A 27,612-nucleotide genomic window follows, 5' to 3' on the forward strand; every position below is an offset into this window, starting at 1 on the left:
ATAGACATGACCCTATGGTCGCGGCCTTAAGCCCAAAGGTCGCTGGCTTAAGCAAGGGATCATTGGCTCAGCTGGAGCCCCCAGTCAAGGCACATATGAGAAAGCAATCAATGAACAACTAAGGTGCCATTAGTTGTTCAGGTTGATGCTTCTCATCTACAGGTTGATGCTTCTCATCTCTTTCCCTTCCTGTCTGTCTGTCTGTCTGTGTCTCTTATTGTAGCAGGCTCATTGCTTTGGATTGAGTATTGAATGGTGGATGAAAAAGTAAGGGGAAGAAGTACGAATTGTTTATTCAAGGATTTGGCCATGAAGGAATGGCTAGGCAGGGGTCTCAAACTCGCGGCCCGCTCACCAATTTTATGCGGCCCGCAGACTGGCCCGCAGACTAATCCACGAAGTTTGATTAGTCTGCGGGCCGCACAAAATTGGTGGGCGGGCCGCATGCAGCCCGCGGGCCACGAGTTTGAGACCCCTGGGCTAGAGAGATATGTAGTTCAAAAGAGTTTGTTTTTCTCTATCCTTCTTTCTCTGTCGGTGCTGCGTATTATAAAAAGGATTAGAGCATAGTTTTATGTTTTAGGAAAGGAGTCTGTAAAGAGATGTTGAATGTATAAGACTGTGGAATAGTAACCAAAGGTCAGGTCTGGAAGTTGAGCTGTTTCACAGGTTAAGAGCCTCCCTTTCCTCTGGAAGTCAGAGCGGTCATTTTCTAGCAGTGAGGTAGGAGCAGGTAAGAAGTGTCAAAGGGAAGGCGAACGCTCAAGAGTAATTGCTGTGGGAAACAACTGAACAGTGGCATCAAATGGACCCCCAATGGGGCATAATGTTAAAAAAAAAAAAAAAAACTATGGGAGGCAGAAATTCTGTATTGGTTCTATCATGAGCTTCTAACTCACCTATCCCCAAATATGTTTTTCAAAAGATTCCCTCATTCATGCCACAAGGCATATACACTGCTCACAAAAATTAGGGGATCAGGGAATATGCAGATACTCCAGTACTTTCAGCCTTCTGTATAGTGTATTTTCACTAATGAAATAAAAGCTGGTTTTGCATCTCATTTGCATAATCAAACAACTTTCTTTGACTTGTCATTTGCTTTTCTGATGTTCTTGTTTAATAAAAAATATCAAATGCTTGTTTTTATATCGCTTCATGTTCATTTTGAAATATCTCTTAATTTTTGTGAGCAGTATATTAAGGCTTCAGAAGCTTAAAACACACACACACACATATATTCACACATTCCTTACTGGCTGTTTCCTAAGGCAGGAATGCTGAAAGGAGCAGCCACAATTGAAATACACTCCCAAATGCAAGCAGGGCTGGGAGGAGACCAGTGGAGACAGTTAATTACCAGAAGAAAATGGGCTCTGGTCACCGTAATAGGAAGCAGAATGTTAAACACGTTGGTCTCGACTCACAGACCTCTCTGGTTATGGTTAAGTAATTGTAGGACCCAAAGAATGAGCTCAACAAACAACCCGGTAAGTCTTTTTGATTTGTGTAACAACAAAAAACATAAAAAGAAAAACCCACAATTCTAGGTCTGGGGGACAGAGGCATTTCATGAGTGAGAGGCATGACTTGTCATCCCATTCCCATGACTAAATCAGAACCCTGAATATCTTCATTGGCACATTCATTCATTGAATAAGGACTATTCTGGTAGAAAATGCCAACTAGAGTGCTGAAATAGTACATCAAAAGCATTACCACATACCTGGAGAATTGCAGAGGTGAGTACCACCACAAACGTGTGAAAGATGCGAGTGTGATGGTTCCCACTTCATGCCTGTTCACTTCCCAGGTTAGTCACCACAAAGACTACTGGCCTTGGAGAATGATAATGCGTTATTGTAAATCCAAGCAAGTGAGGACTCCAATTTGTAAGGACTCTCCTTATTGAAGCAACCCAAACAGACCCTTACATTAAATTTGCAGTTATTGATCTGGAAGTTAGCTCCAGAATGTTTTTGAAAATCTTTTTTTTCACATTATATGCCAATAACTTTCGAGATCCAGTAAGTTTTGTTTTTATTGCTTAACATTTTTTTGTTACATCCTTGCCTAGTCTGTTTGTCTAGTCTGCATATCAGTCTCTTTGCTTTCTTTTTAGGTTTTATTTATTCATTTTTAGAGAGAGAGAGAGAGGGAGGAGCAGGAAGCATCAACTCCCATATATGCCCTGACCAGGCAAACCCAGGGTTTCAAACCAAGGACCTCAGTATTCCAGGTCAATGCTTTATCCACTGCTCCACCACAGGTCAAGCCATCTCTTTGCTTTCAAATAGGGATCATAATTATACCTTTCTCGGTGTAATGGGAGAAAATTAAATAATCTATATACAGAAAAGAGTATGTAGTAAATGATCAATATGTGTTACCTATTATCTCAGATAATTAGGGATGAGAATCTGGGATAATTTTTTTTTCAAATTATTTTGCAGGAATACTTTTCCAGTGAGATGATAAACTTGGTGAATTCTGTCTGAAAAATGTCTTTTCTCTCACTTGAATGTTGAACTGACTGGATAAAGGATTTCAGTTTCAGCTTTGAAAACATTGCTCCATTGAGAAATCCAGTGGCAATCTAACTTCTGTTGCTTTATAGGTAACCTATTTAATAAGTTATTCCTAAGACTCAATGGGTCCTTTTAACCTGAAAATTTGTGTTTTTCTTCAAATCTGGGACATTTTCTTCTTTTAAAACCTATCCCTCACTACCGTTCTTTGTTGTTTCTATAACAACTGTCATTCAGATGTTGGGATGCCTGGATCCACTCCACATCTCATCATTTTCCTTTTTGTTAATTTGCTATTTAGTCCTATCCATCTGCTATATACCAGCTCATAATTTTTTTTTCTGTCTTTAAGCGATTCCTCAATCTTACTTGCTCATTTGTGGAACATTTTGTTCTCTGCAGCTTGCTTTTTCTTCTTTTTTTTTTCTTTGAGTTACTATGCCCTGAAATTTTAGACATAAGGTAGATATGTGTGCTCAGGTTTCCCTCTTGATTGAAATTCCTTGGTTATATTTTGGTTTGCCTTGCTCCTTTAATAGTTTGCACATTTTTAAGGTAACATATTATACTTGTCTATTCTACCTCTTAAACTACTGTTCTCTGGTTTTCAAGGACTTTCTAAATCTCTCATTCCACCCATGCAGTAAATACATCCCCAGCTTAGTTTCCCAGCTCTTATCTCCAGCGGCACCTGAATGTCCACTCGTTCAGGAAGCCCTCCTGAGTCGACGCATTTCTCTAGCTCTGCAGTGACTCTCCCAAACGTCAGAACTGCCTGTAGTTACCCCGACAGACACAGACCTCCCGAGTCAGCATCTCTGCTCAACAGACCCGGGCATCTTCTCCCCCGCTCCGCGCTCCTTAAATAAGCTCCACAGGTGACCCCAAGGCACGCCAGACGAAGAAGCGCTCGCCCTCCTCGCTGCTGCGTGCTGAGGGCGGGGCCGCCCACCTGCCCTGCGCGAGGCGGCTGCAGAGGATCTCAAGCCGGAACCGCACGTGGCGTCTTCCAGCCTCTTCCAAGGAGGTAGGCGTCCGCGACCCCCGAAGGCAGCCAACGCTGCCTGGGAGCCGGCCCAAGCGGCCAGGCGACGGGGAAAGCCCGCAGCCTGGACCCCGAGCGGCCAGCGCTGCCCAACCGCCCGGCGGGCCGCGCGCTCTCGGGCTGGAACGCGGCGCCCCGACGCCAGGCAACGGTGCAGCGCGCAGGCGGCGCCCACCGCACTCTAACTCCGCTGCCGGTTGGTCCGAACCTGAGAGACTCTGCCTCTCCTGGGTCCACAACGGCAGCACCGGCACCGGGTCGGGTCGGGTCGAAACGAGACGGGTGAGGGGCGGCCCACCCAGGGCCAGGGCTGGGCCTCAGGGGTTGCTCCCCGCGCCCTCTCCCCCGGGCCTCGGCCACGCCCAGTGTGCACAGGCCCTGAGGTGGCGGTGTCGGCCGGCCAGTCCGCCGGTCGGCTGGCCCTCCACTTCCCCAGGGGCCGGGAGGCGTCGGGGCGGGGCAGGCTGCTCCCCCTGCACAGGGGGGAAGGGGGACATTCCTGGGACGTGGACCACGAGGCGTGGGCCCCCTTCCCGGCTCCCGCTGCCCAGAGTCGAGTCCGAGCCGACAGACGGCTAGCAAGACCCCAGACGAGGCCGAGTCAGCGCTGCGGGGCTTGGCCTTCTCGCCCCACGGCCAGTGGCGGGGATTTCTCGGCCCACACGTGGGTTAGTAAACACGGGGTGAGATCCAGAGTTTGGGTCGTGGGGGGGAGGAGTGCTTTGCAAAACGCAAGTTTCAGAGGCTCCTGATGGTGCAGCTTCTGTCTGAACGCTTCAAACCCGCGTCTCAGTCGTTTCTAGTTAACTGTCGGTCGTTTTAAACTTTCTTTTTTTCATCTCGGGTTTGCCTGCTCCTCTCCTGATGGGCAGTGTTTCTGTCTTCAGTCCTGTAGGGTACCATGTCGGAGCAAGAGCGCATACAGGAATGCCTGAGGAAGGAAATAAGGTCGCTTCTCATTTCCAGCAAATATGGTCTGACCCCACAGCAGTTGGAAAAGGAGTACCTTTTGATGGTTGGGAGCCATTTACCACTCCGAATCCTCGGGTACCGGTCCACTATGGAGCTGGTGTTGGACATGCCTGGCGTTGTCAGTGTCTACACCTGTAGGGATGGTACTGTTATACTGAGAGGTATACTTTGTAGTACTAATCACTTTAGTCAGGTGTTAGCAATTATCCTGCATCTTAGCCAGCAGATTTTAATTTGGGGGTGTGATGGGGAGGAGGTGATCATAGCCACCTACCTTTGAGGTTGTGGGCAAGTTAGAGCTTTAGCAAAATTAAAAAACTTTTCTTCAAAAAAATGTGCACTTACAAAAACTGCATTTTGCATATGATTTCAGACTGTGGCGCCTTGAGTTGGGAGAAACAACAATGGGACTTTTTATAAGATTTTTTTTTAATTCCATGAAACACACACACACACACACACACACAAAATCATAGGGAAATTTGTTCAAGAGTTTCAAACCTTTTCAGGAGCCAATTAGCAGTAATGATATATGTGATTTTATCTTTCTCTGTCCTCTGGTAGATGAGCTAATAAACTGTTACCTAAAATGCAAAAAATGAAAGAAACAAGGGTTCATATTTATCATACTACCTGGAAACAGCTCTTTTGAATGTTAAAATATGTCAATATAACCACAGATACAAAGGATAAAGAAGGGAGTAAGTTTTCACCTACATACGTTTTCTTTTTTTCACATCTCTTTAGCCATTCCAGATGAATCCACCAAAGGAATAGCAAGTTTAGTTGCAAAACAGAGGAGCAGTCATAAGGTTCGAAACCCAGTGCAGAAGGGGAAGTTCGCTGTTTGCTCTGAGCCAGGCTTTCATCCGCGGATACCATACAGAGGAAGGGTGCCCCCTGTTCTTCCAGCTGTTGTGAAGAGCGAGCTGAAGGACCTTCTGGCGTTATCTCCTGTTCTCCTTTCTGATTTTGAAAAGGCATTTGCCAAGCGATTTGGACGACCGTTCCAGTACATGCAGTATGGGTTCTTGTCTATGTTTGAAGTTCTGAATGCTGCTTCAGATGTCATTTCTGTAGAGCAGACCAGAGCAGGTTCTTTGTTGATGCTAAAGAAGAGCGTATCAGAGGAAAAGCAGAGAGGATGGCCAGCAGGTAAGCACGTTAGCCCAGGTAACTGTATTGTGGATGAGCAAATATTGGAGCAGTCGTGACACAGAGGTATGTCATGACTGCGCCCCACCAGTTTGTTGTACCACTCACTGGCTGAGCGATGTCAGACAAGTTACTGAAAATGTCTTGTTACTTTCCTCATCTTTAGAATAGACATGATACTACTTCTTGAAATTGTACAGAGGGTGAAATGAGATGAGGTCTGTAAAGTACCTGGCCTTTAGTAAGCTCAAAGTAAGTAGTATCTTATAAAAACACAAGATCAGAGCACTGTAAATGAACATGTGTGTTCATGTAAAGAAGATAAAACAAGGACAATGAAGTTTTAAAATAGTGCTAGTTAGTAGCATTTGCCATCCAATCTTTGCCGTCACTGATCTTTGATGTCATAGCAGGCACTGCATTAATTTATGTAGTGTATTGATAACCATCTTATTGGTATATTGTTTACCTTAGGTTCATATTACTATACTATAGACAAGAAGGGTGAGTAACCCTGTCTTATAGGTAAGTATACCAGAACTCAGGAAAGCTAAATAACTTTCCCGAAGTCACATGGTTGGAAAAGTGGTACTGGGCAGATTAGACACCCAGCTCTTATTACTGCTCACCCAGTAGTTCTCCTTCCCAATCTCTCTCCTCAAAAGGCTCAGAAGGCCAATATGGTCATTTCTGTTGTGTTTCTCTAGACTCTTGACAATATAGAGTCTATATACTGAGCCTTTTGGGGTGGGAGTTCTATGCCTATGTCAGTGGTTTTACTTATCCACAATCTGTGTTTAGATTAATGTAGGTGAGCCATGAGAATGTTATGAGTTTACAAACCAATACTTAAACAGCAGTGTGTAATGTAATTGGTCAAGGAAATGCCAGAGTGTTTACATGGTCTGGTCAGGGAAGGCTTTGGGGGCCACTGAGTGTTTAGAGTTTAGCCCTTAACTGTATCAGTATTCTTGAGGTGCTCAAATTAAGGAGACTAACTCATGCTGTTAAACTTATAAGAGGTTCATGTTCTCAATCCGTGGCCCTTCTTTCTATCATTAAGATATCATGGAAGTAATTTTTTTGGTGAGTTTGATCCCTGGGATAAAGAAAGCAGTGAGATTCAGTTCATGTTGTACAACAGAATATACTTCTCCAGTGCTATTCCCCTTACTACAAATTTTGAAGAAAAGAATCTATACTCTAGAACAGGGGTCCCCAAACTACAGCCCGCAGGCCACATGCGGCCCCCTGAGGCCATTTATCCGGCCCCCACCGCACTTCCGGAAGGGGCACCTCTTTCATTGGTGGTCAGTGAGAGGAGCATAGTTCCCATTGAAATACTGGTCAGTTTGTTGATTTAAATTTACTTGTTCTTTATTTTAAATATTGAATTTGTTCCCGTTCTGTTTTTTTTTTCTTTCTTTTTTTTTTTTTTTTCAAGCCGGAAACGGGGAGAGACAGTCAGACAGACTCCCGCATGCGCCAGACCGGGATCTACCCGGCACGCCCACCAGGGGCGACGCTCTGCCCCTCCAGGGCGTCGCTTTGCCGCGACCAGAGCCACTCTAGCGCCTGGGGCAGAGGCCAAGGAGCCATCCCCAGCGCCCGGGCCATCTTTGCTCCAATGGAGCCTTGGCTGCAGGAGGGGAAGAGAGAGACAGAGGAAGGAGGGGGTGGGGGGTGGAGAAGCAAATGGGCGCTTCTCCTATGTGCCCTGGCCGGGAATCGAACCCGGGTCCCCCACACTCCAGGCCGATGCTCTGCTGCTGAGCCAACCGGCCAGGGCCCCGTTCTGTTTTTTTTACTTTAAAATAAGATATGTGCAGTGTGCATAGGGATTTGTTCATAGTTTTCTTTATACTCCGGCCCTCTAATGGTCTGAGGGACAGTGAACTGGCCCCCTGTGTAAAAAGTTTGGGGACCCCTGCTCTAGAATAATATCTATTCTATAGCTTTTCATTCCTCCCTTACTAGGTGGATACTGCCATACTGCTAGGTGGATATCAAGTCTGAGAAGCATAGTTCTAAGTAGGCTTTTTGTTTGGAGATGTCTTGGTCTCCTAAACAAGATACAGTTTTTTAAATATTTACCTATTGAATCCTGCCTTTCTGTAGTTATATTCAGGTGACCTTATGCAGAATTTAGGTAGTCCCATCTTTCTCAGTGGCACACTTAGGATCTCTCTGGTTTTTTCTATAGATGACTAATCACTTTCACTATGTGTAAATTTTATTGACTTAATATTGAAAATGTAAGCTTAGCCTGATCAGGCAGTGGTACAGTGGATAGAGTGTAGGATTGGAACACGGAGGACCCAGGTTCGAGACCCCAAGGTTGCTGGCTTGAGTGCGGGCTCATCTGGTTTGAGCAAGGCTCACCAGCTTGAGCAAAGGGTCACTCAGTCTGCTGTAGCCCCCTAGTCAAGGCACGTAAGAGAAAGCAATCAATGAGAGACCAAGGAACCGCAACCAAGAGTTGATACTTCTCATCTCTCTCCCTTCCTGTCTGTCCCTATCTGACTCTCTCTGTCGCAAAAAAAAAAAAAAAAAAAGGAAAGAAAGAAAGAAAATGTAAGCTTACTTTCAATAATTTTTAGTTGTGAGCTGAGGGCAATTTAGTTCACAGTAGCCTCTGTATATAACCACCAGAAAAGGAAATTTCTAGTGACATTTTTTTTCTCTTTTTATTCACAAAAGGTAAAATTTTTACCCAGCCTTTTAGAATGAAACAAGAAGGGTTGAACCCCCCAGTTGCAAAGGCACACTTTTCACGACCCACATCAAACACGGAACAACTGAAGCAAATAGTGAACATGGAAAAGATTTCTAAGTCCGATGTGGTGGAGACTTCAAGGCTGAACCATACTCAAAAATTAAACCAGGTGAGGTATTGGAGTTTGGAGATATAAATACGCTGAAAATGTGTTTAAATTCAGTGGTTATTACTTAGATCTGATAATAGAAAAAAGCTGATCTTTTAAAATTCAAGTCATTCACTGATTTCAGATTTAACTTAAGCATTTTGTATGGTTCTGTGGATTAGTAAGAAGTGCAGGTATCGTGAGGAAAAAAGAGGACAAATTTTGTCAACTCCATGGTTTCTACTGTTTTCTGCAGAGGACTCCCAAATCTGTATCTCTAGTTCCAGCTTCTCACCGAAGTTTTAGAAGAATATTTGCTGTTTACCTCATAAATATCTTCACCAGAGTGGCTGGTTCTGAGCACTACAATCTTGGTATTTTTTCTGCGACTTTAATGCTAAATGACTTTGAATATAAACTACTAGAATATAACCAACAAAGGCCTGGTCAAGTTTGCAAGATAACAACCTAATTAGAGCTGAGAATAAGCATATAGATATTAAATTCAAGACATAAAAGTACCTTATTTCTATAACTTAAAAAAATTTAGCTTTTTATCACTTTTTGGCCCTTTGACTAAGATCAAGTGTAAAAAAAATAGCTTTAGTAACTTAGTTTACATACAATAAAATCTGTCCATTTTGAATGGCCAGTTTGAGTTTTGATAAAATGTAATCTAGTCATGTAATAAGCATCAAAATCAAGAAATAGTACATTTTCATCATCCCCCAAAAGTTTCTTCATGCCACTTTGTAGTGGATCTCTTTCCCCAGCTACAGCCACAGACAACCACTGCTTTTTATGTTTTAATGTTCCAAGGCTTTCATAAAAGTGGAATTAAATAACATCTAGCCTTTTGTGTGTAGTTTCTCTAACTTAGCATGATGCTTTTGAGACTGATCCAGCATGTATCAGTTGTATGTTCCTTTTTCTGCTGAGTGTCATGACACTATGGATATACCTCAGTTTGTTATCCATTCCCCATTAGAGGATATTTGGGTTGTTTCCTGTTTGTGGTATTCTGAATAAATCTGCTATGAACATTTGCATACCTTTTGTATGAAGGTAGACTTTGTTTCTCTTGGGTAAATACCTAGGAGTAGGATTGCTGAGGCATACATTAAGCACATGTTTAAGTATAGAAGAAATTGCTAAACTATTTTCCAAATTGGCTATACAGTTTTACTTTCTCATGAGCTGCATTGCATCTTTGTTAACATTTTTTTTTAATTCAGTGAGAGGAGGGGAGGCAGACACAGACTCCCGCATGCGCCCCAACAGGGATCTACCCGGAAAGCCCACTAGGGGGTGATGCTCTGCCCATCTGGGGTGTTGCTATGTGAGCTCTCTCCCCTTTCCCTCTATTCTTAGGCATGGACCTTGCTTCTGAACTTGGAATACATCAGATAGCAACTCTCTCCACTTTCTGACCCCACATTCACAGAGCCTTTCTGTGTCTCCACTGGTCCTTCCTCCATTGCTTTTTCAGCAGAAGAACTTTTCCTTTCTGCCCTTGAGAGCCACGCCTTCCACCAGAGCCCTGGCTCACACTGAATTCTGCCTCCTGGGACCTTCCACCACCCCACCTCTTCCCTGCATTAGGCGCTCACTAAATATGTGTTTGATAGCCTGACTGGGCGGTGGCGCAGTGGATAGTGTCGGACTGGCATGCGGAAGACCCAGGTCCGAGACCCCAAGGTCGCCAGCTTGAGTGAGGGCTCATCTGGTTTGAGCAAAAGCTCACCAGCTTGAGCCAAGGTTGCTGGCTCTAGCAAGGGGTTACTCGGTCTGCTGAAGGCCCACGGTCAAGGCACGTATGAGAAAGCAATCAATGAACAATTAAGGTGTTGCAATGCGCAACAAAAAACTAATGATTGATGCTTCTCATCTCTCCATTCCTGTCTGTCTGTCCCTGTCTAATCCTCTTTCTGCCTCTCTCTCTGTCTCTGTGAAAAAAAATTTTTTTGATAAACATTTTTATAAAGGGAAGAAAATTAGTATCCAGATTTCTTTCTAGGTAAGATTATGGGATTGAGCAATTGAAGACTTTAGAATATAATTGTTATAGAGAATGTCAATTGTCCTGGAAAATTTCAGAATGTGTTGTAAAGATTTCTTTTACAGTATTCTAATTGTGGTTTTTTTTTGTATCTTTCTGAAGCTGGAAACGGGGAGGCAGTCAGACAGACTCCCTCATGCGCCCGACCGGGATCCACCCGGCACGCCCACCAGGGGGTGATGCTCTGCCCATCCGGGGCGTCGCTCTGTTACGACCAGAGCCATTCTAGCACCTGAGGCAGAGGCCATGGAGCCATCCCCAGCGCCCTGGCCATCTTTGCTCCAATGGAGCCTCAGCTGCAGGAGGGGAAGAGAGAGACAGAGAGGAAGGAGACGGGGAGGGGTGGAGAAGCAGATGGGCACTTCTCCTATGTGTCCTGGCCGGGAATTGAACCTGGGACTTCCGCACGCCAGGCTGATGCTCTACCACTGAGCCAACCGGCCAGGGCCTAATTGTATTTTATATGTATGAATTGTTACAGTGCCCACTGAGAACAGTTTATTATCCATTTGATTGAGATACATTTCCTTGGATATTTCCTTTGCATACTCTTCAGATTTATCTTTAATTTTCTTTATGGACTGTAACTTTTTTTTTTTTTTTAATAGTTGGAGAACACCTTTAAGTCAGTTATTTCACAAGTTGGGCCTGGTGGGACTATCAATCCAGAACTGAAACATAAGATAAAATTTGTAAGTATTTTCTGTTTCTGGGAAATGGGTAAGAATACTTGATTATACATTTAGGTATCATTTAATCTGCCTGTGATATTTATTAGTTTTATATTTATGCCCTATCTTTTCAAACATATTGCAAATGGAGTGACTATTCCTTTCAGATCAGAAAAAACAGTAAATAAATGACACACTTAAAATTTTTTTAAATTATTTAGAACATGTAGGTTCCTTCATAAATGTGCTCTTTTTTTCCCCTCACCCCAGTAATTTACTGTCAAGATATTTCCAATATCAGTTTTATATACAGTGTGTCCATAAAGTCACGGTGCACTTTTGACCAGTCAAGGAAAGCAACAAAAGACAATAGAAATGTGAAATCTGCACCAAATAAAAGGAAAACTCTCCCAGTTTCATACCTATTCAGTGCAGTTCTATGTGGGCTCACACACAGATTTTTTAGGGCTCCTTAGGTAGCTATCCCGTATAGCCTCTACAGACTCGTCACTGACTGATGGCCTACCAGAACGGGGTTTCTCCACCAAACTGCCGGTTTCCTTCAACTGCTTATCCCACCGAGTAATGTTATTCCTATGTGGTGGCGCTTTGTTATAAACGCGCCAATATTCACGTTGCACTTTGGTCACAGATTTGAATTTAGCAAGCCACAGAACACACTGAACTTTCCTCTGTACCGTCCACATCTCGACTGGCATGGCCGTGGGCTGCTCCACTGTATACTCAGTGTTACATCATCATCTGTGCATGTGCACATGCTGCCACATCATCCTACAGAAACTGGGAGGGTTTTCCTTTTATTTGGTGCAGATTTCACATTTCTATCATCTTTTGTTGCTTTCCTGTGACCCATCAAAAGTACACCATGACTTTACAGACACACTGTATATTTATGTCAAGTAATATTTTAAATTGTGTATGGTATCCCACTGTATCAATGAACAATATTTCACTTACGAGATTTATTATTGATTAACATTTATGTTATTTCTAGCCTTGCTATTAAAAAATACTCTGGTCTTTGAACATTAGACGTGGAATTGACAGAGGTGTTGTTTTGATAAATACTAGTAAATTGCCCTCTAAAAGGTTTGAACAGATTTTCATTCCTACTTTTGACAGTGAAATGTTACTATCCAATTATGTTGTTTTAACTTATACCTCTTGGTTTTTAAATTGAGCATTTTTCCATATGCTTAGAAGCCATTTATATTTATGTGAACTACCTCTTTATGTCCTTGGCCTGCTTTATTGTTTCTCCTTATTAATTTGTAAAAGCTCTTGGACTTTTATGCATAGGGCCAAAGAACAGGTACACTTAAAATTTTGGTGGGAGCTGTTAATTGTAATTTGAATAATTAGAGTGCTATTATGGCTGACTGCTTTATATAATATTTATGTATGTTGTGTTTTTACTGGGAGAAACACAGAAATGTTTGTGCATTCGGACCCTGTCTTCTTGTTTAGACATTTTGTTCAATATGACTTTTCTATGGTAACAAAATATTAGAGAAATATTAAGCATTCATTGGTAATGGATGGTTAAATTATCTACCCAAACTGGAGAATAACATGTGCCTCATTAGAAACTTTATTTATATCTCAATAAATTTACATGGAAGTATTTTCTTGACATACTGTTTGAACTTTAAAAACAGATTATATAGAGTGTGACATATTCAGTGTTCTTTCATGTAAAATCATGAATAATGTGAATATGTTTGTGCATAAATTAGTTTCTTTTTTTTTTTTAATTAAGTGAGAGGCAGGGAGGCAGAAAGACAGACTCCTGCATGCGCCCCAACCAGGATTCACCCAGCAAGCCCCCTACTGGGGTGATGCTCTGCCTATCTGGGACCACTGCTCTGTTGCTTGGCATCTGAGCTATTTTAGTGCCTGAGGTGAGGCGATGGAGCCATTCTCAGTGCCTGGGGCCAAATTTGCTGGAATCATTCCAGCCATGGATGCAGTGGGGGAGGGGAGAAAGAGAAGAAGGAGGAGTGAAGAAGCAGATGGTCTTTCTCCTGTGTGTCCTGCCTGGTAATCGAACCTGGGACTTTTACACACTGGGCTGATGCTCTATCACTGAACCAACTAGCCGGGGCTTAAATTGGTTTCTGGCATGCAGCAACAACTCTCTGGGTCATGAAATTTTGGAATATTTTTTACTTTATATTTTTCTGAAACTTGAATTAGAATTCTAAATAAAATATATAATATCTTTAAAATCTAGGAAAATGCAGAGCTTTTTATACTTTATTGGGGTAATGTGAATCCACTTCTAGGAATTTATCCTAAAAAATAATTGGACAGTATGCAAGATGTAAGTTTGAGGGTAATCATTGCAATGTTTGTGATGATGAAAAATAGGAAATAGCCCTAGGGAACTGAGTAAACAAATTGAAGTATATTCAATATTTGAAAACTTCAGTTAGTAAACATGTTAATCCATATTTGCTGACATGGTAGGGTGTCTATGATATATTTAAAAACTGGTTAAATAATCATGTATTTTTATATTAAATATAGGTATTTTTATGTGTACGTGGACCACAATGGCTACTAACGGGGTATTTTCTCTGTGCTTAACTGTATTTTCCAAAGTTTTCTACACTGTCCATTATATTTCTTTTTTACCATTGAAAATGCTTGAAATTATGCTATATAATTTTTTTAGCATTTTTTAAAATGTGAGGTAAAGCTAAATTTGTTAGCAGAACTGAAGAACTATAGGAATTTCTAGGGAGCTGTGGCATTGCGGTGTTGTTAAAGAATGATTTCTCAACTCTGGAAATGTTGGAAGTCACGGCTTTTCTATGTTTTTTAAAACTAGAAACAGATTTAAAAATATTGTGACTTCATTCACTCAATAACATGTTGTTTTTATCTTTGTTACTACTTAAGTTTATACTATCCTGTTTTGATATCTTATCACCCAGCATTCCAGTGGTATCTATTTATATTCTATTTCACTTTCTATTTGTTAGGTTGTGTCCAAGTTTCCAGAGGGTTTGCTTATTTCTCAGCTGCTTAGGGAGTTTGAGGTAAGTGTTTCCTTTTTCACCAACCATGTTCTTTTTTATGACTTATGTTTTTCATAATAGATTTTTTTTTTTTTGTATTTTTCTGAAGTTGGAAACGGGGAGGCAGTCAGACAGACTTCTGCATGCGCCTGATCGGGATCCACCCGGCATGCCCACCAGGGGCGATGCTCTGCCCATCTGGAGTTTCGCTCTGTTGCAACGAGAGCCATTCTAAAGCACCTGAGGCAGAGGCCACAAAGCCATTCTTAGCGCCTAGACCTTGCTCCAATGGAGCCTTGGCTGCTGGAGGGGAAGAGAGAGACAAAGAGGAAGGAGAGGGGGAGGGATGGAGAAGCAGATGGGTGCTTCTCCTGTGTGCCCTGGCCAGGAGTCAAACCCAGGACTCCTGCACGCCAGGCCAACGCTCTACCACTGAGCTAACCGGCCAGGGCCATAATAGATATTTTGTTACTGTCCCTTGGATCCTCCAAGCCTTTGCTCTAGGACTTAAACATCTTGTTTTGCATTTTGAAGTCTTGTCTTTTCTTTTTTTTTTAGTGAGAGGAGGGGAGTCTGAGAGACATGAGCCCTGACTGGGATCCACCCCGGAAGCTCAGTAAGGGGCGATGTTCTGCCCATCTGGGGCCATTGCTCTGTTGCAACTGAAGCCGTTTTTTAGCGCTTGAGGCAGAGGCTATGGAGCCATCCTCAGTACCTAGGGCTGACTCACTTGAGCCAATGGAGCCATGGCTACAGGACGTGGGGGGTGGAGAGAAAAAAGGAGGAGAGAAGGGGAGGAGGATGGAGAGGCAGATGATCGCTTCTCCTGTGTACCCTGACTGGGAATCAAACCCAGGACATCTATACACGCCAGGCCAACACTCTGCCACTGAGCCAGCTGGCTAGGGCCATCTTTTCTTTACTAAATAATCCTAAATAAATACTTCATGATGGATAGAAAAGATATTCTTACCACTTATTGTTATATTATTAGAATAAAAGTTATTTTTAATGTCTGATAATACCAAGTGTCAAGAGTGGATGTGAGAAACAACAGTACTTCTACACTGCTTGTGGGACAAAACACTTTTGGAGAGCATTTGTACCAAGTAAAGCAGGAGATAATGCACCCCACTGATCCACAGCTCCACTTCTACGCATGCACTTAGAGAAACTAAGTGCACTTAGTTACACATGTGCACATTGCAGCATAGTAAAAACTGGAAACATGGAAACACGTTACATGGTCATCAATAGGAGAATGGATAGATTGGAATTGACATTTACACAGTGGAATAATATGTGGTAGACAAAATAGTTTAACTAGATTTGTTCTGAAACATCATTTTTGGAACCATCATGTTTGGTGAAAAAAATGTATAGTGAAAAAAGTCAAGTTGGCAGAATGATAATTCAGATACGGCCATATGTCCAATTTTTTAAAATGGCTAAGATTTATCCATATGTTAGCTGTATGCCACACTCTGTTCTGAATATCTTGCATATAGTAATCCATTTGATTTTCTTTTTTTTTCCTTTTTTTTCTTTTTTTCAGAGAGAGGGATAGACAGGGACAGACAGACAAGAACGGAGAGATGAGAAGCATCAATCATTAGTTTCTCGTTGCGCATTGCAACACCTTAGTTGTTCATTGATTGCTTTCTCATATGTGCCTTGACCGCGGGCCTTCAGCAGACTGAGTAACCCCTTGCTCGAGCCAGTGACCTTGGGTCCAAGCTGGTGAGCTTTTGCTCAAACCAGATGAGCCTGCGCTCAAGCTGGCGACCTCGAGGTCTCTGACCTGGGTCCTCGGCATCCCAGTCCAATGCTCTATCCACTGTGCCACCACCTGGTCAGGCTGATTTTCACAATAGACTGAGGCATGGAGAAGTAACTTGCCTCAGGGTCAGATAGCTAGTATGGGTGGAATCGGGATTTGAACCCCAGGCAGCCTGGCTTCAGAATCCTACCTCTTAACTACCATGCCATAAAATGGCCATATATTTGCAGATATAAACACAGATATTGCATGATGCTATAGCATAATGGTTAAGATATACTACTTCTTTGCTGTTTTATGGATGATATGTAAAGTCAGGATAACATTAACTAATTTTATAGAACTTTGTGAAGTTTAAATGACTTAGAAATAAAGTATTTAGAACAGTGCCTTCCACATACTAGTTGTTCAATGAATGTTAAAAGAAGAAAACTTAGGGAAAATATGCATCATACCTCAGAAAGTGATGGAGAAGATTTAAATTCACGTTGTTTTAAAGAAATGTATATTTTAAAGCCACAAAGTAGACCCATGAGAGAAGTTAAAACAAAGGCCCTTGATGTTTTTTGAGTTAACAAGTAGGGTCACTTGTCTAATAATGAAATTACAGAATAAAGTCTGTAATAGAATATGATTTAATTATCACAAAATATATAGGTAAAATCAACCTCTTATGCCAGACTTAGAGCTCTGACACCAGAGAAACCAGATAGCAAAACCAGAAATCCACAGACAATATTTATGATACAATTAAGTAATATAAATTGCACAAGAAACTGGTGATAACGATTACCTCCAGGGACGTGATCTAGCGGATGAGAGTGGGATGGAGACTGTTTTTGCTGTATACCTTTTGTTATTATAATATTATTTTAGAGACTTTTGAGACTTCTGAGTATCACTTATTCAAATAATTTATATTTTAAAAGACCTTTGAAAACTAGCCTTTTATTCAGCGGGATTGCATATTCATAGTACTAGTCACTTACAGACAAGGTAGAGAAACCATTAAAGTAACTGAAGAACATAAAAGGGAAAGAAACCATAGTATGTACATATGTATTGTACAAAGAAGTAGAAGTAGTAGGTCTAACTGACCACCACCCTTCCCGTGTCCTCTACCAACTCTTTATCTCTTGGGATATTCATAATTGGCTGTAGATATAATATTGATGACCCTTTTTGATCTGGCTGATAGTAGGCCCCTAGTTTTACAGATGTCCTGGAAAAAGTCGTAATTAGTGGATTATCAAGAGTATCACACAAACAATGAGGTACGCACTATAACAGTCCTGTCCTCTATCAGGGATCAGCCTTTTTAAACTTTTCTTTAAAGATTTTATTTACTTATTTATTTATTTATTTTTGGAAAGAGGGGAGAGAGAGAAGAAGATGGGGGAGAAGCAGGAAGTATCTACTCGTAATAGTTGCTTCCTGTTTGTACCTTGACCTGGCAAGCCTAGGGGTTTGAACTGGCAACCTCAGCATTCCAGGTCAGCAGTTTATCCACTGCACCACCACAGCTCAGGCTAGGAATCATTTCTTTTAGAGTGTTTGCTTTCTGTGTTCCTATCCATATTCTTCAAGGTAATCAGTTGAAGCAAGGATTTCCTACTAACACCTAGGCAGAGGAAGAGAGCAGTAATTATGATAAGCTCAACTGCTTTAACCTTGGATAGGGAGACAGAAGTCTCATTAAGAATTTGGACATTTTAATGGGAGGTCTGATTAACAAGAGCAAACTTACCAATTCACTATGCAGCTTAAACCAAACATGGTGTGGGTGAACAGGAGGGTGTGCCCTGTCCGGGGTGTAGTCTTGCGGCTCTCAGAGGTATCGCAAAGGTTGTCCAGCTTGGGGTCTCCAAACAGCAGGAATGTCTGAGTTGAACTGCCCCTGGGCAATTCGACCCAACCACACCTCGGCCATGGGCAACTACCTGGGCTGGTACCGAAGCAAAGCCAATGGCTACAGCCATCCACCCAGATGTGCAGGTTCCCACTCGCCTTTCACCAGCAGACTAGGGACCAGTGCCGAATCCCTGACACCCAGCTGAAGCGCTGTGTACGGACTCAACCCCCTCCCACCATATTGCCTGGCCGGGACTGTGCCAGAGACTGGAGGGCAATGATGCCCCAAGCTTGGAGGTGCTTCCCCAGCCAGCTACACTTGCATGGGGCGGGATATTTCTGGTCATCAGAAGAGTGTCCTGAAGATACTCTATATCCAATAAGAGCGGAAGCGAATGCTCACATCCCCCGATGGCATCCAGAGCCCCATGACTATCAAAATTGTGCTCCTCAGAGTAGAATGAGCCTCTACACATGTCCACCCGCCCTGACCCATGTACCAATGAGACCATGCTGATGGCTCTCAGCCAGTGCAAGAAAGGAAAAAGGAAGTTTGACAAACTTTTCTGAAGTGAAATCCCAACACCAAGACAGGGATCCAGAGCACAGACCATCTGCCTTCAAGCCCATATGGTGTAAGGGAGTGATCCTTTCTCTTGTGTCCAGGCTTGGGCCTCTGGTCCTGGTGCAGCAGCGTGGAGAGGACACTGTGGCCACCCTCCCTGAGCCTTTCCTGTCTGCCACCCATCCTCTTGCAAAAACACCACCAGCCCAGTGTTAAAAATGAGAGAGAAAAAGTTCTAATTTTTACTTTAATTCACCATGTGACCTGAAAGGACTTGAACATTGGCCTACAAGATTTATAGTGAGGGTTGATAGTTCTCTTGGTTTATATTATACTTGTACTGTAATACCTGCATTCACTGGTCCTTACAAATTCAGCCTGGCTAAGTCCAATTTAAAGCACTGTCCAAGGGTATCTGTATCTATTCTATTTCTGTTATCTAACATTGCTGTTTAATGTTATTCCTGGGCGGGGGTTTTTTTGGACAGGTAGTTTTTAAAGAGCAACTTTCACCAAAAAAATTGGGCTTCTTAAATGTGATAGAACTTGTTGGAGCTCTTAGTGACATTCTCCATGTGGAGTTCAGAGAAGGAGAGCAAGACTTACTGGTGTTTGATGCTGACAGGAAATCTCCACCACGTGGTAAGTTGAATTACAGTATGAAGCAAACCTGATTTTTGTAAGGACAGGGAAAAAGAAAGCATTTGGTTATGTAAGAGTCTTTGTTTTAACCAAACAGATCACACACATTAACCTTGAAAATGTTTTATATGTAATGATCTTATTCCTGGTGATATTTGTTGTAATAAGACTAACCTGTGTTATTATTAAAGACCATACGAATTTTTTAAATTCACGTTCTTCATTGTCCAGATTTTTGGATGATTCTGAGAAAGTCAGTTTTCTGAAATGGTGATCTGATGGGGGAAGCACTAGTTAGGCCTTAACTCTGCATCTAAAGCTGTTTAGAAACACATGGAGATTCAGAATAAAAGGGTGTGTATTGGGTTCCAGCACTTACGATTCTTTTTTAAATACACTTTTTATTTTGGGATAATTTTAGGTTTACAGAAATGTTGCAGAGATATTACAGAGTTCCTATAATACCCTTCATCCAATTTCTCCTAATAGTAATATCTTACATATTATTTATTAAAACTAAGCATTAACATTGGTTCATTACTATTAACTACACTCCAGATTTTATTCTGATTTTACCAGTATTGCTCTTTTTCTGTTTCTGGATCCACTCTAGGATACCACAGTAAAATTAGGGCACTTGATTGGGGGGGGAGGGGTGGCTTATTTTTTCCTTTTGAAATTCTTATTGAACCTGACCAGGCGGTGGTGCAGTGGATAGAGCATCGGACTGGGATGCGGAGGACCCAGGTTCGAGACCCCAAGCTCGCCAGCTTGAGCGCGGGCTCATCTGGCTTGAGCAAAAAGCTCACTAGCTTGGACCCAAGGTCGCTGGCTTGAGCAAGGGGTTACTCAGTCTGCCGAAGGCCCATGGTCAAGGCACATGTGAGAAAGCAATCACAGCTAAGGTGTCGCAATGAAAAACTGATGATTGATGCTTCTCATCTCTCTTCGTTCCTGTCTGTCTGTCCCTATCTATCCCTCTTTCTGACTCTGTGTCCTGTAAAAAAGAAAAAAAATTTATTGAGATTATTGTAGATTCACATACAGTTATTAAGAATTAATACAGAGCCTGACCAGGCGGTGGCGCACTGGATAGAGTTTTGGAATGGGACTCAGAGGACCCAGGTTTGAAACTCCGAGGTTGCCAGCTTGAGTGTGGGCTCGTCTAGTTGAGCAAAGCTCACCAGCTCAAACCCAGTGTCACTGGCTTGAACAAGGGGTTACTCACTCTGCTATAGCCCCCAGTCAAGGCACATATGAGAAAGCAATCAGTGAACAACTAAGGTGCTGCAACAAAGAATAGATGCTTCTCATCTCTCTTCCTTCCTGTCTGTCTGTCTGTCTCTCTCTGTCTCTGTCACATACACACAAAAAAAGAACTAATAACAGAGAGATCCTGTGTACTCTTTTCTCAGTTACCTCAATGGCAGTGTTTTGCCAACCAATAGTGCAATACCATGCTTATATTTTTATAATTTCTTGCAAATGCTTATAATGGACAGCTATTTTCCTCAAAGTAGAAATGTATTTGTTGATTTTTCTGATTAAAATAACCACATTTATTCTAACAACGTCAAACAGCACAATGAATAGAAAGTTGAAAGTGAACAATGTATCTTCTGCTGCTTTAGGGTGAAAGGTTTTGAAGATATCTGTTAAATCCAGTTGATCTAGTGTGTCCCTTAATTCTGCTATGTCTTTGTTAATTTTCTTTCTTGAGGATCTATCTATTGATGTTAGTGGGGTATTGAAATCCCCTACTATTATAATATTGCTGTTGATCTCTCCCTTTACATCCATCAAAATCTGCTTTATATATTTAGGTGCTTCTATATTAGGTGCATAGATATTTATAATGGTTATCTCTTACTGTTGGATTGCTCCCTTTATCATTATGTAGTGACTTTCTTTATCCCTTACTTTAGTCTTTGTTTTAACGTCTATTTTGTCAAATGTAAGTATTGCTACCCCAGTTTTTTTTAAATTTCCATTTGCATGAAATATTTTTTTCCATCCTTTTACTTTCAGTCTATGTGTATTTTTTGTTTTGAGGTGAGTCTCCTGTAGACAGCATATGTACGGGTCTTATTTTCCTTATCTATTCAGCTAACCTATATCTTTTGATTGGAGCATTTAATCCATTTACATTTAAGGTTATTATTGATATGTAGTTGTTTATTGCCATTTTTTTTTCTTTAAATCTATATTCCTCTTTTAATATATAAGGTCTACTGGAAAGTTCTGTCCATTTTTGGAATAAAACAAAATACAAATTTTTCTTACCGTCAATAAACTTTATTAAATAATATAATTACCATTATTATTAATGATTTCTTGCCAGCTTGAGGGCAATTTGTATATCCCATTTTTGAAAAATGTTTTATCTTTTGATGCGAAAAATTGAACCAGTACTTGTTTGATATCTTCTTCATTTTTGAATTTTTTGCCCTTCAAAAAATTTTGTAAGGACAAAAACAAGTGATAGTCAGAGGGTGCTAAGTCTGGGGAATATGGTGGATGCAACAGACATGCTTCTGTAGCATTTCTTCCTTGTTGAAATTCGTAAAAATTACAGTGGCGTAAATGAACTTTATCAGTAGCCATGGGTACACTATCGCTTCACACATAAGACTAACGTGAATCAACTTTAAGTTAATTTGCTACATCAGTATGTATACATTAAGTGATAAAAATAGAGAGTTACACATGCGCCAAATAAACACGTACTTACATGTTGTAACTTGTTATGATAGAAACGGACAGAACTTTCCGGGAGACCATATATATATATATATTTTCCCCCCTGCTTTGTTCTGCCTATACCAGGCCCCTCAACATTTCTTGCAGCATTGGTTTGGTTGTGATGAATTCTTGAATTTTTTTTGTCTGGGAAGTTTTTTATTTCTCCTTCAATTTTAAACAATAGTCTTGCTGGATAAAGAAGTCTTGGTTGTAGGTTCTTGTTCTGCATTACTTTGAATATTTCTTGCCAGTCCTTTCTGGCTTCAAGTGTTTCTGTTGAGAAGTCAGATGTCATCCTATGGGTGTTCCTTTGTAGATGATTGACTGTTTTTCTCTTGCAACTTTTAATTTTCTTTATCTCTTAGCTTTGGTATTTTGATTATAATATGTCTTGGTGTGGGTCTCTTTGGGTTCTTTTTTAATGGGGTTCTCTCTGCTTCTTGAACTCGTGTGACTTTTTCCTGCATCAATTTAGGGAAATTTTTAGCTATAATTTCTCAAAGAGCTTCTCAAGTCCTTTTTCTTTTTCTTCTCCTTCAGGAACCCCTATGATGCAGATGTTATTTTTCTTCATGTTGTCACAGAGCTCTCTAGAGTTTCCTCAGAGTTTTTAATCCTCTTTTCTTTTTGCTTTTCTGCTTCTGTGCTTTCACTTATCTTGTCCTCTTAAGTCGCTGATTCGATCCTCTGCTTCATTCAGCATGCTTTTAATTCCTTCTAGTGTAGTCCTTATTTCTGATATTGTGTTTTTCATTTCTGTCTTGTTCTTTATGATTTCCGTGTCCTTTTTGATGCTTACAATTTCTTTATTGAGGTGTTCATTAAGTCCATCCATGGTAGCTTTGAGATCCTTAAGCATCCTAACAATCACTATTTTATACCCTGCATCCGGTAATTTGATTACTTCCGATTTGTCTAAGACTTTTTCAGAGGATTTATCTTGTTGAAGCATATGACTTATGCTTCTCCGCCTTCCCATTATCTTGCAGTTGTGGTCTCCTTACCTAGTAGAGCAGCTTTGAAGTCTTGATTTTGTTTGTTTTCTTCTCAGTTTTCTTAATTCGGTGGTAATCTTGTTTGTTGATCTCAATAAGGGGCTTATTTGAAACTATATCCAGGAATGTGGTGGGTGTAACCTGGGACTCTGAAGGTATAATCTGCCAGCTTCTCACTGGGGGCAAGGTGCTTTCTCTGCTTCAGTAGGGGGAGATGTATCTCAGATCTCCATGGAAACATGAGTTACTGCCCCTCCTCCCCACTTCCTGTTTTCAGCTGTGTCTTGTTGCTCTGATTGGAGCTGGAGAGCTTTCTGGAGGTGGGTCACCCGGAACCACTTTAGGCTTGTGCTCTGTGGAAGGATCAACCCCTCCCCCAGCTATGGCCACCTCCACAACTGGATGAGTCAGCTTCTCAGGTTATCCCATGCATTCCTCTGCCCCTCACCATTTGTCTCTCTCTCCCCACTTTCCTTTTGGAAGACAAGCTAGCCCTCTCAACACACCTCGTTCCCAGGTCCCCAGGCAAGTGGCTGTGAGCGATATTTTCTGTTCTTTTCCTTGTAATGAGAGCCCTTCTGGGCTCTCAGCCTCACCCTCCTCCCCTTCGCTCCTGGAAGCAGGGGAGCTCTACCGGGTCTCTGCACACCCTACCAGGCTCAGTGTGGCTTCTTCTTTGCTCCTTGGTTTTTGAGACCTGTTCTTGTAATCCAAAGTTGGTTTTTCACACTGGTTGTTCCTAAATTAATTTGTAATCCAGTTTGGTGGTGCGAGCTGGGAGTCTGCATCTGCCTACTCCACTGCCATCTTGGTATCTCATCTGGGTTCTGTTCTAATGTGCCAAACTTGTGTAATAATTATACACATGTAAATTTGAACAAAATATATGATTGATTTGGGAATTCCTAAAAATTCAGGCATTGTATTATGGACTACTTAGTAGTCATATACACGCTACATTAAGTACCAATGAATTGTCACTGCTAAAATTGAAGAAGAAATAAATTGAAATCAGAATGTTGAAAAATAGGCCCTGGTTGGGTAGCTCAGTTGGTTAGAGCATCATCCCAAAATATCAAGGTTGCAGATTTGAACCCTGGTCTAGGCACATATAAGAATGAATCGATTAATGTATGTATAAATAAGCAGAACAACACATCAATGTTTTTCTCTCCTTTCTCCTTTCTCTAAAATTAATAATAATTAAAAAAGAATGTTGAGCAATAAAAAAACCTTTCACCAAAGTTTAAGAAGCCTTACCAGAATTACCCTTTTTCCCAACATAATTAAGATTACTCTCATCTAGAACTTCTTTTATATGTCTCCATACTGAAAAGCTCTGCACAGACTGGCTTGTATCTCTTGTTTTCCTAGTGCCTGGTACATAAAATGTGCTTAGTAACAGTTATAAAAACATGTTAACAGATATACTTAGGCTACTCTATTGGTCATTTCAGATGGAGCTGTTTCATCAGCCAGAAATTCATATTTAGTTCAATCAGAGAAGAAACTAGAGGCCAAAACTTGTGTGTCCAGTCCCCCTAGACATTTATTGTCTACTGCTGCTAATAAGGAGACCACTTGGGTTTGGTCTTTTAAAAATCAGAAAGAACCAGAACAGAAGATTTACAAGAAGCCTAATCTGGTGGTGAAGCCTTTACAGCTGGTGAGTAAGGTTTACAGACTTGTGCACTGGAGGTTCAGTGTTATGGGGAGGCACTGAATGAGTGTTTCCTTAAACCAAAATTCTGGTTTAGAAAAGTCTTATTTCTGGGTAATTGATTTCTTGGAAGAACCCAGAGCTTTGGTCTGAAGTCTCCTTATGCAGCATTATTCTGATTTTCAATCTTTTTTTTTTTTTTTTTTATAACTGGCTTTCAAGTCTCATTTAAAGTTTTCAGATGGCTTTCGAGATTTGACAGTTCTCTCCAGATAACACTGCTGATTCTCTGTCCATGATGTGGGCTTCAAACCCTGGACTGCTTTAGACCAAAGACCTGAGGAGCTTGTTGTCAGCTGTGTGGCTCAGCAGCCGCGGCCCACTGCCCTGCACCCCACTCCACCCCCCTCCCGCACCCCCTTCACACCCATCCCCCCCCGCATCCCCCTCCCAGCAAGCCACCCCCACACCCCACCCCCTGGCATGCCACCGCCCAGCACCCCATCCTCCCTCCCCCTACCCCCGCCCCCAATCCACACTAATAGGCTGCTTTCATTTTTCCCCTTTATCTCTGCACACTATTTACCCTTTTTGGTTCTCCTCTCCTATTAGGTGTTGTTAATAAGGAATTAATTGCTTACTCTTCTACCCTTTATACCTGCTTTCATGGAAGGAAAACAGTTTTTTAGGAAAGCATGCTGTATTTTCTAGAGACAGTAGGAAGTCATAAAGGAAAATAATATACAGTGTGTCCGTAAAGTCATGGTGCACTTTTGACTGGTCACAGGAAAGCAACAAAAGGTGATAGAAATGTGAAATCTGCATCAAATAAAAGAAAAACTCTCCTAGTTTCATACCTATTCAGTGCAGTTCAATGTGGGCTCATGCACAGATTTTTTAGGGCTCCTTAGGTATATAGCCTCTACAGACTCATCATTGACTGATGGCCTACCAGAACGGGGTTTCTCCACCAAATTGCCGGTTTCCTTCAACTGCTTATCCCACCGAGTAATGTTATTCCTATGTGGTAGTGCTTCGTTATAAACGCACTGATATTCACGTTGCACTTTGGTCATGGATTCGAATTTAGCGAGCCACAGAACACACTGAACTTTCCTCTGTACCATCCACATCTCGACTGGCATGGCCGTGGGCTGCTCCGCTGTACACATGGTATTACGTCATCATCTGTGCATGTGCACATGCTGCCACATCATCCTACAGAAACTGGGAGGGTTTTCCTTTTATTTGGTGCAGATTTCACATTTCTGTCGTCTTTTGTTGCTTTCCTGTGACTGGTCTAAAGTGCACCATGACTTTACGGACACACTGTATTTTAGAATCAGTGTTTGAGAAACCCTATTCTTTATTGCAAGACTAGTCTGAAATTTAATCCATTCTTGCCTTTGTCGGTAAGGTTGATTAGGGTGAGAATATATCTCAGTTCAGCCTGTTTGAAGTACCATGTTTTTCATTGGGTAGGTATATAACACATTTTTAACTCATTACCTAATATCATAAAGCAGTAGTTTAATGTTTTAACATAGGCAAGGATCAGCTAGGGGATTTTTAAAATACATATTTATGGCCAACTTCCAGGTATTCTGAATTAGTAAATGTGGAATAATGCCTGAGAATCTTTATTTTTATAATTTCCTAGGTGATTCTGATAAAGGTGACTCATGAAATATACTTTGAAAAATGTTGACATAGATTGTGAAATGTCACCCAAAAGTTTATGATGGCTTCTTTGATTTTTTAATTTGTAGCAAGTAGAAATGGACAAATCACAGCTCAACCTGGCAATGGCAAATTATGATATCCCACCAGATGCTGTACAGGACAAGAAATTATGCAGACTGCCACCATTAGATACCAGTACCCTTGTGGGAGTCTTTGTGGAATACATCATCTCTCCTAGCCAATTCTACATCCGCATTTATAGCAGGGATTCATCAGAGTTACTCGAAGACATGATGATTGAAATGCGGTAGGGGTTTCTTTTTGGTTTTAGATTTTATTTATTCATTTTTAGAGAAAGAAGTGGGAGGGGGGAGCAGAAAAGCATCAACTCCCATATATACTTTGACCAGGCAAGTCCAGGGTTTTGAACCAGCCACCTCAGCGTTCCAGGTCAACGCCTTATCCACTGCGCCACCACAGGTCAAGTGGTAGGAGTCTGTTTTCAATGTATTTTTCATGTAACTCATTCTAAAATCAGGTCTCAAACATTTTGATCTCAGGACTCTTTTTTTTTTTTTTTTCTTTTTAACTTGTGTCAAGGGCTTTCAATAGATTGCAGCGAGGGAGTTGCTCTGCTACATACGAAACCCCTACCCAGAAGCAGGTCGTCTACAATGGTTTAGCACCAAGTTTTCCATGAACATGCGTAGTCTGAGAAGCGAGGAGGCGGCCCCCTTTCCAGCCGCGCCCCGTTTCCCAGGACGAGGGGCTCTCCGCACTGGGCCACAGTCCCTACGCGCACGGCGGGGTACACCGCACCACACAGGAGCGCGCGTGGCGGCCCACTGGCGGGGACGGCGGGGACCCGGTCCCCGCTATCCGAGGCCAATCAAGGCTCCGCTGCGCTGCCATATCGTTTGGCCTGGGCGAGATTCTGACTTGGAGGCATTCAGTCATAATCCCACAGATGGTAGCTTCGCTCCATTGGCTTCTCAGCCAAGCACTGATCTCAGGACTCTTAAAAATTGAGGACCCAAGAGAGCTTTTGTTTATTAATATTTATCATATAGAAATTAAAACTGAAAAATTTAAATGTCATTTAGTTAAAAATAATGGTAAACCCATTTGTGTGAATATCAATATTTTTATGAAAATAACCTTTTTTGGGAATTAGAACCTGGCTCTTTTTTACATTTTTGCAGATCTTTTTAATACCTGACTTAATAGGAGCAAGTTGGATTTTAATATCTGCTTCTGTCTTTAGTGTCTTAAGATAAGTTGTTTTGGTTGAAGTATATGAATATATCTGCTCTCACCCAAGTACATAGTTGGGAGAATGAGTATTTTAATGGCCTT

The 27,612-nt window shown here is 41.6% G+C and overlaps 1 protein-coding gene across 1 annotated transcript in view; it reads left to right on the forward strand.

Annotated features, from left to right (window-relative positions):
• The first annotated feature begins 3,431 nt into the window (after window positions 1-3,431).
• Window positions 3,432-27,612, forward strand: part of TDRD5 (tudor domain containing 5) — a 53,282-nt gene continuing 29,101 nt past the window's right edge. Inside the window, exons 1-9 of the mRNA XM_066255126.1 lie at window positions 3,432-3,555; window positions 4,461-4,706; window positions 5,293-5,700; window positions 8,401-8,585; window positions 11,232-11,315; window positions 14,303-14,359; window positions 19,023-19,176; window positions 24,371-24,579; window positions 26,343-26,563. Coding sequence (XP_066111223.1) covers window positions 4,475-4,706; window positions 5,293-5,700; window positions 8,401-8,585; window positions 11,232-11,315; window positions 14,303-14,359; window positions 19,023-19,176; window positions 24,371-24,579; window positions 26,343-26,563 — 1,550 coding nt within the window. The 5' untranslated portion in view covers window positions 3,432-3,555; window positions 4,461-4,474. The remainder of the gene's footprint in view (window positions 3,556-4,460; window positions 4,707-5,292; window positions 5,701-8,400; window positions 8,586-11,231; window positions 11,316-14,302; window positions 14,360-19,022; window positions 19,177-24,370; window positions 24,580-26,342; window positions 26,564-27,612) is intronic.

This window comes from Saccopteryx bilineata, chromosome 2 (genome assembly GCF_036850765.1).
Source record: "Saccopteryx bilineata isolate mSacBil1 chromosome 2, mSacBil1_pri_phased_curated, whole genome shotgun sequence".
NCBI lineage: Eukaryota > Metazoa > Chordata > Mammalia > Chiroptera > Emballonuridae > Saccopteryx > Saccopteryx bilineata.